The 12,501-nt window shown below is 43.4% G+C and overlaps 1 protein-coding gene across 4 annotated transcripts in view; it reads right to left on the bottom strand.

The window, feature by feature from the left end:
- NIPBL (NIPBL cohesin loading factor) overlaps positions 1-12,501 on the bottom strand; it is a 305,455-nt gene that overhangs the window by 23,750 nt on the left and 269,204 nt on the right. For all 4 annotated transcript variants that reach the window (XM_075066914.1, XM_075066915.1, XM_075066916.1 and 1 more), the window contains 2 exons: positions 7,275-7,328; positions 3,785-3,893 (listed from right to left, as the gene is read on the bottom strand). In XM_075066914.1, the coding sequence (XP_074923015.1) occupies positions 3,785-3,893; positions 7,275-7,328 (163 nt within the window). The remainder of the gene's footprint in view (positions 1-3,784; positions 3,894-7,274; positions 7,329-12,501) is intronic.

The following is a 12,501-nucleotide window of genomic DNA, read 5'->3' as shown; positions in this document are numbered from 1 at the left end:
TTGAAAATCTCCTGGTTAAGCCAGGGTGGTCTCTTGTCATACTTCTTATCTTACCTATGCAGTGGGATAGTTTGCTCTTGTGCCCTTAACATCTCTTTGAAAAACTGTCAACTGTCTTAAATTGTTTTTCCCATTCAACTTGCTTCTCATGGGATCTTACCTACCAACTCGCTGAGTTTGCTAAAGACTGCCTTCTTTAAATCCATTGTCTTCATTTTGCTGTTCTCCCTCCTACCATTCCTTTGAATCATGAACTCCATCATTTTATGATCACATTCACCCAAGCTACCTTCCACTTCCAAATTTTCAACCAGTTCCTCCCTATTTGTCAAAATCAAATCTAGAACAGCCTCTCCCCTAGTAGCTTTCTCCACCTTCGAAATAAAAACTGTCTCCAATATATTCCAAGAATCTGTTGGATAATCTGTGCCCTGCGGTGTTATTTTTCCAACATATGTTTGAATAGTTAAAGTCCCCTATCATGACCAAGCCCTGTGCTTTGGATGATTTTGTTAGTTGTTTAAAAAAAACCTCATCCAGCTCTTCTTCTTGGTTAGATGGTCTATGGTAGACCCCTATCATGACATTTATCATTACCCAGAGACTTTCAACAAGTCTGTCTCCTATTTCCATCTCAACCTCAGTCCAAGTGTATATATTTTTAATATATAAGGCAACATCTCCTCCCTTCCCTCTGGCCTATCCTTCCTGAGCAAGCTGTACCATTCTATACCAATATTCCAGTCATGCGTCTTATCCCATCAAGTCTCTGTGATGCCAACTATGTCACAGTTGTGTTTATTTACTAGCATTTCAAGCTCTTCCTGCTTATTCTCCATACTTCTCAAATTAGTTTACAGACATCTAAGATACTGATTTGATTTCTCCCCCAAGTTCTGTCTTGTGGACCTGTATATAAAAACTTTCATTCAAGGCTCTCAAAGCACGTTGCAAACACTATGTTCTACAGTCTACTTTCCTCACCAAGACATCAACATCAAGATCTTCTGTATAGGAAAAGAAGGGGAAAGGTGGGTGGGTGATGGGAAGATTGGAAAAAATTTTGTGATTCATATGACATGCATTTTAATCTAAACTTTGACACATACTATGTGACCCTGAGCAAACAGCTTAATCTCTCTGCCCCTATGTTTTCGCATCTGTTGTTAAGTATAGATAATAAAACATACCTAATTAATAGGTTGTGACACTAAATTACTGTTTGTAATGTACAATGAGATTATTGAATCAAACGCACTGTTATAAAAGGAAAGTATTATTACATTTGTATAAATACAAAGCATCTCCCATCCCTTCATAATCATAGTAATTCCTTTGTACAACATTTAGAATTATGCAAACCTTTCAGCCCTTTTCTATCTGGCTTTTTACAGCTGTGGAAATCTTACCCCATACGCTGATTCTCATTTCCACTAAGGCTCTTTCATATTGCTTTGGCAGTGTAAATGGCCCTTAAAGCAACCAAAGTAGTGTAAACTTCCAGAGTAGTGTACAGGGGTCTCAATGCAATGAGAATCTAGTCCTATATAGCATTTGTGATTATGATATGCATACTCTGCTGTGTAAACCACAGTGGATATAGTTTACAGTGTCTGCAAGCTGAAAGGGGCTATGGGAAAACCAAAGCATTAATTGAATTAAAATCCACAGCTAGTTAATATGTTAAAGATGTACCTTCCTCATCTGGACAGGATTGTGGGACAAAGAGGCAGAGTTAAAGTTACTTGTATAGCTTGTAGGTTGCTGTATTTCCATATTTTCAATGTCTGTGAGGAAATGCTTTTAAGAACTATAACGTTCTACTAAGGATTTCTCCCATCCCTTTAAGCTATTGATATGTATTTACAGCTTTACATCCAGTTTAACCAAGTTTCCTGTCAAGGAATAATAGCACTATTACTAACAACAAATATAGTGCTTTACATAAATCAAAAGCCTTTAACAACATTATTCAACAGACAGAGAGATTAAATAACATTAAAATCCCCATTTTAGATAAAGGGAAATGGAAGCACAGGGAGATGATGTCATTTGTCCAAGATCACACAGCAAGTCAAAGTTGGGAATAGAACCCAAGAGGCACTGACTCAATCCAATAGACCAGGCTATCACTTAATGAGAGATAAAACAACCTAAATGAAGTATGTGTAGCAACATCTACAGCTAGTCTGTAAATAATCCAAACATTCCCTATTACTCTAACAAAGCAAAGCTTCTTACTATTTCAAGCTGTATCAAAAGCTGGCAGTTGAACTTCAATATACATATTAGGTAATTTTGTCACAAGCTATAATTATACCCTTCATGAAAAAACAACAAATGAAATTTATAAATTTTAAAATTCTTTTAAAGATAAAGCCTAGTATTTAAAGTGTATATCTACAATATATGTCCAACAGAAATGCACACAAAATTTACTTAACCTCTCTTTCACACAAAATGTGAAACTCAAAGTTACCATTTTTCCCAAATGGGAGTTATCTACTCAAAGATTTAGGAGCTCTAAATGACCACAAGAGCAAAGATATTTCTTAAAATCTTTGACCTATGAGGTATTCTGCTTGGTAAAAAGATGCTAAAAATGGATTTATCATCACAATCATGTGTGGATGAAAAAATAACCTGTGGTAATTTATACTGTTCTGCACATCACAGATTCAGAATTTAAGACCAGAAGGTATCTTTATATCATCTAGTCTGACCTCTGGTATATCACAGGTAATTAAATTCCTCCCAATTATTCCTATAATGAGCCTAATAAATTGTGTTTCACTAAAATATATCTTCCAGAAAGGCATCCAGTCTTGATTTGAAGACATAAGGAGTTGGAGAAGCCACCTTTTCCCTTGATAGTTTGTTCAATCAGATAATCCCTCTTGCTATTAAAAAATTCTGCCTTATTTCTAATTTGAATTTATCCAGCTTAAACTTCCTGCCATGTTATTGTTATGTCTTATAACAACATTCTATATTTCATCAGGGTGATAGAACCAGAAAACAATAGCATCAGAACAATTTTAATGAAGGAAAAATAATGTTTTCAAGCAGCATCCTTTTCAAGTGATAAGAGTAAGATTTACTGTAATAGTAGTTAAAAGTTCAATTTAATCATAACAAAGGAAGCTTTAATTTAAATGTCTTGAGCAATGGCGGCTCCAGGCACCAGCACACCAAGCGCGTGCCTGGGGTGGCAAGCCACGGGGGGTGCTCTGCCGGTCACCGCGAGGGCGGCAGGCAGGTTGCCTTTGGTGGCATGTCTGCAGAGGGTTCGCTGGCCCCGTGGCTTCGGCGGACCTCCCGCAGGCGTGCTGCTGAATCCGTGGGACCGGGGACCTCCCGCAGGCAAGCCGCCAAAGGCAGCCTGCCTGCTGTGCTTGGGGTGGCAAAATACCTAGAATCAGAGGGGTAGCCGTGTTAGTCTGGATCTGTAAAAGCAGCAAAGAATCCTGTGGCACCTTATGGACTAACAGACGTTTTGGAGCATGAGCTTTTGTGGGTGAATACATCCATGCATCCAACGAAGTGGGTATTCACCCATGAAAGCTCATGCTCCAAAATGTCTGTTAGTCTATAAGGTGCCACAGGATTCTTTGCTGCTTTTACAAAATACCTAGAGTCGTCCTTGGTCTTGAGACAATCCTTGTCCTATCCACTACTGTCCTTTTTTAAACAGAACCATAGATTTTTACAAACAGTGTCTGAATTCATATATGTAATAACAAAAAATATATTAATACTATTAGATTGTAAGTAATTACATTACCTGCTAGAGATTCCTCATATTTAAGAATGTGCTCAACCAGATTATCAACAAGCTGAGTACAGGCTTTCTTCACAGGTTTATATGAGGCATCTTCTTCTGATTTCAAAAGCTATTACAGACAGGAGATGATTAAGATTTAATATAAACTGCAACACACTGGATCGTTCCAATAATTTGTACTTCAATGTATGTTACATTTGTAACAATCATCATATAAGGAGGAGGATTTCATGACGCATATAAAGTTATCCAAGTTGTTTCTAAGAAGCCCTGAAAAGCACTTTGTGGAGGCAAAAAATTGAACTATTTAACAAAATAAATATTACATTTGAATGGGGGATATCTAGGACCAAAGCACTACAATTAAAAGAATTAAGGGGTAGGGCAGCAAGCATAGCTCATTCTCAAAGTTTAACAAACATAATACTATCTACCTCAGTGATAAGACAATGTTCAAAATGTTAACGGAGTCATGTTCCATTGTCTTTGTCTTTTCTCACTCCCTATTACTCCCTATTAACTTCCTGATGCCTGAATTGGCTTTCTGTTGTCCACGTGCCTTAATGTGTGACTTGTAAGAGGTGCTGTCCTGGTGCAATATTATAATCTGTTTTGATTTGTTTCTCCTTACTCCTTTTAGTACCTTAAGAACATAAGAACGGCCATACTGGGTCAGACCAAAGGTCCATCTAGCCCAGTATCCTGTCTTCTGACAATGGTCAATGCCAGGTGCCCCAGAGGAAATGAACAGAACAGGTAATCATCAAGTGGATCCATCCCCTATTGCCCATTCCCAGCTTCTGGCAAAGAGAGGATAGCGACACCATTCCTGCCCATCCTGGCTAATAGCCACTGATAGACCTATCCTCCATCAATTTATCTAGTTCTTTTTTGAACCCTGTTATAGTCTTGGCCTTCACAATATCCTCTGGCAAAGAGTTCCACAGATTGGCTGTGCGTTGTGTGAAGAAATACTTCCTTTTGTTTGTTTTAAACTTGCTGCCTATTAATTTCATCTGGTGGCCCTCATTAGTGATTACACCAACCACCTCCACTTGCATTCATAATCACATAACTGCTGCAGTTGCTACAGAGATGTTTTCTGTAGGGAAAAAGTAATATTATGAAAGTATCAAGACCAAGATTTGGAAAAAATGGGCAGTCTAACTTTGGGCTCCAAGTTTATATTTCAGCACCAAAACAACTGGCCTGATTGTAAAAAGTGTCAAATATTTAGCTCCCATTAGTGTCTCTGAAACTGAGAGGTGCTCAGCACTTTTGAAAATCAGTTCAATTGTTCAGGCACCAAAATATGGACCTGGAGCTTAATTTTAGGCACCCATTTTTGAAAGTCTTGCTTTTAATGTATATGAAGGTGTCTTTTAATGCAGATGAAAATATAGAGGAGAATGCAAAACCATGTGACCAGCCAGCTCTCTGGGGTTTTCAGATGGTCCATGTATACTGCAGTAAGACCCCATGCAGTAACAGAAGAAATGCAGTCACTAGCTATCACTCTCAACAAGTACAAGAAGTAACCAGAGAATTGGGAAAGAAATAAAGCGAGTAGTTACAGGCTGGGATTTTCAAAGGGCCAAGAGAAGTTAGACACCCAAATTCCACTGAAATTAAATGGGGACTGGGCACCTAACTTGCTTAGGTGATTTTGAAAAATCCCAGCCACTGTCTTGAAAATGGACAAAAAAGATGACCTCAAGAACTAATAACTAGTCAGCTTAATGCCAATATTGAGTAAATACTATAAATAAAGCCAGCATCTGGACAGGACAATGAAACACACACTTGCTCTGGCAGTACCACCAGAAATGGACTGAACTGTTCTTCCTCCATACCCAGTTCAGAGCATCTGCTCAAAGATGCCCTAGAGGGAGAAAGAGGTGAAGCCTCCCTTTCGAAATAGGTGGGTTCTATAGATGAGTATTGTTCCCCAACAGGGCCAGCAGAACAGAACAGGTGCGCCAATTGGGTGCTGTGGAGGGCCTCATGATGTGGGAAACCAGTGGCTCCTCTGCTGTTGTGAAGGAGGGTAATGCCATGATGCCAGTGGTCTTTTGGGATACTTGTAGTGGCGGTAGGGAATCAGCAGCCCTCGTGTTCCATCCGAATCCTCCGAGGACACCGGTTCCAACGGCAGTACCATTGGAGCCAGTGGAAGATGTGTTGAAACGTCTTGACTGTGGTATGTCCTGAGTGGGACATCTGGCCTCCCTAGACATGGATGGTAGTGGAAGGCCACTAGAGTACACAATTCATGTGGCTCTGGTGCTTTCTCCAATCTCCTGATGTTAACGATACTCATTCCATAGCCAGAACCGGTGCCCAAGTGGAGACTTTCCTGAAACTGATGAATCTGGTCTTAAGGGAGCCCGACGTTGACTGTGTGTGCAGCTCGGCATGTCACAATGGCGGACTTGCCAGTTTGTGAGGGTTTTTTGTCATGCTTGTACGTGTTGGAGTACACTGCCTCACCGTGGCTGGAACTTGTGGGAGACGCATCACCATTCTTTGGTTTGGAGGAAGACTTACTGTCATGCTTATGTGCATGCTTCCTTACCTCCCAACTAGGCCCTGGCATGGGGTCCCTAGTGGCAGCACCACCGGAGCTGGATTCAAACTCCATAGCTGGAGGTGCACTCTTGTCTGTCTCAAGCTGATGTTGGGGGGGTGGGATTCACCTGGCCCATGGTCTGTCTGCCTGAGGCCTCATGGCGACTTCCATGAGCTACTTCTTAAGGTGGAGAGCCTGGCCTTTTTAGGCATGGCTTGGGGAAGACTGGCAGATATTACATTAATGGGCAGGAGGCACAGATTTTAAATCCTGGTGTCTTTGGCACTGTCCAGTACCCATGTGTGGGTACTTGGGTGAGGAACAACAGTAAACAGATTCCCCTAAGTCTCAGTTCTACTATAAAAGTTACTAAAAGTTAAAACTATGTTAAAACAGTAAAAACAGCAAACACTACAAGAAAAACTAACTATATACTATTCTAAACTTTTTAATGTGCATCATACACAAGAGGACACTAGTAGCTTCAACTTGGACCATGAAGCAGTGAGAAGAAGCCGGAGACGCGGTTGAGCCGCTTGTCCCTTTATCACCTCGGACGAAACAATGAGGCGAGGTGAGACAAGGACACATGCCCGGACCCCAAAGGAAAGTACTACTTTCAAATTCTCCAGCTTTGGATGCATGGCATGGATGTGTAAACCCTCAGTGGAATAAAATAGGGATCATTACTCGAAGAACTAGTTTTAGGTATAAAAGCAGTGGCAAAGGAAGGATATAACTGTTAAAGTCAAAAGGTTGTAACAAAAAAGTCAAGAGAATGTTAGATTTTACCATTCGGATAACAGTGTAAAGAACTATCCTGGAAGTTTGTGGAGTTACATTTTAGCCCTAGGTTCCATGAAACACACTAAGATTTTCTTCTGACATTTGTGAAATGAGTCTTTCAAAACTATTACTTACATTTTGAAGAAGTTGTTCAAACCAATCATATCCTGTATCTCTACAAGCTGCAACCTAAGAAAGAATATTTGGAATAGATTTATAAAAACAAAACTGAAGAAAAATGTTTTTTTCACATTTCAGATGCTACTACAACCTAAATTAAATAAATCTAAAGTTTTTACTTCAGTTGTAGGGTCACAGTCAGATCAAATTTGACCAAAATTTTAAGTTTTGTGAAAACTAGTTTTTGCAAAGCTTAACAGCTACTAAAATTTATGACATATTTCAACTGCCCAAAAATGCATTTTTTTAAACAGGCCCTTTAGGATTTGCCATCATTCCAGGACTGTGTTAACTCATGAGAACCTGAAGGTAAAATTGACTAGGCTAAAGAAAATGTAACCAATTAGTCTCTTTTTATTGTCCAAGATCAAAGTAATGCATAAACTAATGTTTAGTATAAATGCTGAAAAGTAGATATATCAGTGTTAAGGTGTAAATAGTGAGATAAATGCATTTATTTTAATTGATCATGATTTTTAAACAGTATCCTTTAAAACAATAAATTTTACATAAGGGCATCGGACTAGATGTGATCTCCTGCATCACTGAGTCAATCTTGTGCTATTGCAGGCAACCCTGTCATACAATCCCATTCATACACTGACCAAGCTCCATCTTAAAACTAGTTAGTTGTTTGCTGCCACTATTCCTTTTGGAAAATTGTTTTAGAACCTCACTCCTTTCATGGTTAGGCATCTTTTAATTTGCAGACTAAATTTATTTATAGCCAGTTTACATCCATTTGTTCTTAAGAAAATATTGTCCTATAGCTTAAATAGCTCTTCTCCCTCCCTGATGTTTACCCTCCTGCCGTACTGATAGGGAGAATCTTATCCATTCTCTGCTTTCGTTTTGTTAGACTAAATGACCCAACTCTTTTAGTCTCCTCTCATAAGAATGGCTTACCTAACCCATGCTCCTCCTACTACCAAATACTGTTCTAGTTTTAATTCATCATTCTTGAATACGGGTGACCAGAACTGTACACAGTATTTCAGGTAAGATCTTACCATTGCCTTGTACAATGAAATTAACACCACCTTATCTTACTTCTGAGGGCATTCTGCATCAAAAAATTTAAAATTCTGCAAAACTGTGCAAGTTTTATTTGTCAGTAAATAAATGCAGAGGCTCCAGCATGGCAGGGGGGAGCATAGGCTACTGGCTGCATGAAGGTGAGAGATCACGTTGCATCACCCCACCCTCACCCCGGGACATGGAGCGGTGAGGAGGCACCCAACTCTGACATAGCACAAGGCCTTGGGTCTGCCCCAGAAACACCCTGAGGTCCTACCCTTCTGCATCAGATGTGGGGCAGGCAGGCTCAACCAGGCAGGATTCAAGTGTGAAGGGGCTCGGTGTGGGGTGAGAGGGTTCTGGGTGGGATGATCTGGGTGCACGCAGCTCAGTAGGGGGGCTAGGTGTTAGGTGAGCTGGATGCACAGAGGCTCGTTGGGGAGATTCCAGGTGCAGAGGCAATGGGACTCTGCAAGGACTTCCAGGTGAAGGTGGTTGCAGCTCAGCAGAGGGAGTAGGGGGTCTCAGCGGGGGAGACTTGGTGCTGTGGGAGTGAGGTTTGGTGGGGTGGGAGTCTGGGTGCAGAAGGTTGGGGTCAGTGGCATGGGTGTTTGGATGTGGGGGACCAGGTTAGTGTGGGTGAGTAGGCTTTGATGCAGGGAGCTCAGTGGGGGGTGGTCTGGGATGCAGGGGTGGGGATCTGGAGGCAGGTGGTCTGGGTGCAGGGGTTGAGGTTCAGGTATAGAGTGCTAGAGGGGTTCTGGGTGAGGCTTGGCAGGGGTGTCTGGGTATGGAAGGTCGAGATGCACACGGGTTGGGAGGATCGGGGAGCAGTTCCCCAAACAGTGATCCCTCTCCCCTGCAGCTCAGGAGTGATGGGGGCAGAAAGTAGGGGAGGATGCTGAGCTTCCTGCAGCTGGGGGAGGTTTCTGTGGGTGGGTCTGATACAGCCCCACCACTCCTTGCTGGGGAAGAGGAAATCCCGTCCTCTCCTGCCTCCAACCCAGCTGGAACTAGCAGCTGATCCTGGCTCAGGGTAGGAGCCACTGCCTAGGATATTCCTAGTCCGATAGTGATTTACCTCTCTCCTGGCTGCTCCAGTGCCTGAAATGATGTACCTGCGCTGCTAGGGAGTGGTGTGTAACTGCTCTTGCAGCTTCCCTTTGTTTCCCTGTCAGGAAGTAATTTTTCTGCGGGAAAGCAAAGAAATCTGCAGGGGACATGAATTCTGTGCACGCGCAGTGGCACAGAATTCCCCCAGGAGTATTATCTCTAACTCCTAATACCTCATCTGATGAAATCCTAGGATTGCACTTGATTTTTTTCATGTATGCACCACAATAGTGACTCATAGCCATCCTGTGACTGACAAATATACCTAGGTCTTTCTTCTTCTCTATTATTTCCAATCGTTGAGCAAAACATCTAGAAGAACAACAGTTACAAAAGGTAGGTAACCATTTTTCTTCTTCAAGGGCTTGCTCATGTCAATTCCATTCTAAGTGATTCACAAGCAATATCCCTGGAGATGGCCTGGTGTTCAGAGTCATGCGGCTTGCAATACTGCTCTACCAAAGCCAGTGTCATCTTGGGCTTGCTTGGTAAGCACGTAGTGAGATGTGAATGTGTAAATGGATGACCAGGTGGCGGTCCTGCAAATATCTGGAATTGCACATGGGCCAGGAAGGCTGCCACCGAGGCTTGCGCCCTAGTTGAGTGGGCAGTTATAGTTGCCGGTGGAGGCACTTTCGCCTGATCACAGCAAAACCGGATGAAGGCGGTGATCCATGATAAAATTCTCTGGGTGGACACTGGATGATCTTTCATCCTATCTGCCACTACGATGAATCGCTGCATCGACTTACAGAGTGGTTTGGTTCTTACGATATAGAAGGGTAGTGCTCTCCTGACATCCAGGGAGTGCAACATACGCTCCTCCTCAAACTTATGAGGCTTTCTGAAGCAGACTGGCAAGAATATGCCCTGGCTCATGTGAAATTGCAAAACTACATTGGGCAAGAAAGCTGGGTGCGGCTGCAGCTGGACCTTATCCTTGAAAAACACCAGCTAGGGAGGCTCCAAGGTAAATGCCCTAATCTCAGAGACCCTTCATACAGAAGTTATCACCACCAGGAATGACACCTTCCAGGAGACTAGAAGAAGGGAACAGGAAGCCAACTGCTCAAAGGGAGCTCTCATGAGCACTAGATTCAGGTCCCACAGAGGTCTCAGACATAGGGATAGAGTCACTCCAGACCTTTCAAGAACCGGACCATCATGTCATGAGTGAAGACCTGCCCTGAAAAGGGGGGTGAGAGGCTGATATGGTGGCCAAGTGGATTTTAATCAATGAAAGGGAAAAGCCCTAGAGTTTGAGATGCAGAAGGTAATCCAGGATCGACAACAGTGATGCGTGTTCAGGCCTAAGCCCTTGGGTCAAGGCACAGCACCTCAGGCAGGTAGGCTGCTCTGGTGGAGGCTTTTTACTCCCCAGTAGGACCTGCTGGACATGGGGCAAGCACTCCTGCTCATTCAACCATGCAGCAACTAAGCTGTCAGGTCCAATGCTGCTGGTTCAGGTTCAGGAGACTGTCATGGTTCTGGGATAGGAGATCCGGCCAAAGAGACAGCTGCAGTGGAACTGTCACCGACAGGTCCAGCACATACCGAACCGGGGCTATTGGGATCACTTTGGCCCTGTCCTGCTTGATCTTAAGTAGGATTTTGTGGATCAATGGCACTGGTGGGAAGGTGTGCATTAGAGCCCCCAAACATGAGAGTAAGAAAGCATCTGACAAGGAGCCCCTATTGATCCCCCAAAATGAGTAAAGCATGTGGCATTTCCTGTTCTGACAAGTCACAAACAAGTCCACTTGTGGAGATCCCACTTTTGGAAGATCACGCTGACCACCTTAGGGAGGAGCAACCATTAGAGGCGAGATGAGAAGGTTCTGCTGAGGCAATCTGTTAATACATTCCTGCTCCTGAGGAGATGCACTGTCACGAGATGAATGGCAAGCTGCACACAAGTCCCAGAGCCAGACAACTTCCTGGCAAAGGGCTGATGACCTAGCTCCGCCCCGCTGGTGATATAAAACATTGTGGCGGTGCTGTCCATCAGGACTTGAACCACTCGCCCTTCAAGTGGGACCGAAAAAACTGACAGGCCAAGTGAACCACTCTGAGCTCCCTGACATTTATGTGAAGGGAGCGGTCGACCCGCAATCAGTGGCCTTGTGTCATGAGCTCCGTTAGGTGGGCTCCCCAAGGCGCTGGAAACCAGGGTCAGCGACAGGGACGTGGAGGGAACTCCCTCCAACATCGATCTGGGGTCCCACCACCATGCCAGTGACGACTGGATGTGGTCCAGCACTTTAACTACAAGGTCTAGGTCATGCCTGTTGGGGATGTAGATCAATGCCTGCCAGGTATGATGGACCACATAAGTACAGGATGCCATGTGGCCTAACAACCTTAGGCAAGTGCGGGTGGTATTGAGTGGGTAGCCCCTTACGTGGGAGATCACATCCGATATAGCTTAGAAACACACCTCTGGAAGGAAGACTCTGGCCAGCATGGAGTCGAGGACCTCCCCTATAAACTTTGTTCATTGCACTAGTATGAGGGTCGATTTCTTTTTGTTTACTAACAGGCCCACAGGTGGAACACATCAGATCAAGACTGCACCTGCCCTTGATGAGCCAATCATCGAGATAAGGACAGATCTGGACTCCTCGACATTTCAGGTAAGCAGCTACCAGGGCCATACATTTTGTAAATACTTGCGGGGCCGAGGAGAGGCCAAAGGGTAGCACGGTGAATTGGAGAAACCATCTGTGTCCTTGGAAGATGGAAATAAGAAAATAAGCGTCTTTCAAGTCGAGAGCGGCATACCAGTCTCCTGGATCCAGGGAGGGGATAATGGAGGTCAGAGAAACCATGAGAAACTTCAACTTCTTGAGATATCTGTTGAGTCACCGGAGGTCCAGAATGGGTCTTAGGCCCCCCTTTGCCTTCGGGATTAGGAAATAGTAGGAGTAGAATCCTTTCCCCCTCATTTCCCAAGGGATGTTAACCTCCTGAATGAGGAGTTGCTCATGAGAAGGATCCCTGAAGAGGGACAGGGAAGAATGGTATGAGGGGGTTGGGGTGGCCGAGAATTGCA

The sequence above is a fragment of the Chelonoidis abingdonii genome, chromosome 6 (assembly GCF_003597395.2).
Source record: "Chelonoidis abingdonii isolate Lonesome George chromosome 6, CheloAbing_2.0, whole genome shotgun sequence".
NCBI classification, from domain to species: domain Eukaryota; kingdom Metazoa; phylum Chordata; order Testudines; family Testudinidae; genus Chelonoidis; species Chelonoidis abingdonii.
This window is presented reverse-complemented; position numbering and strand designations above follow the sequence as displayed.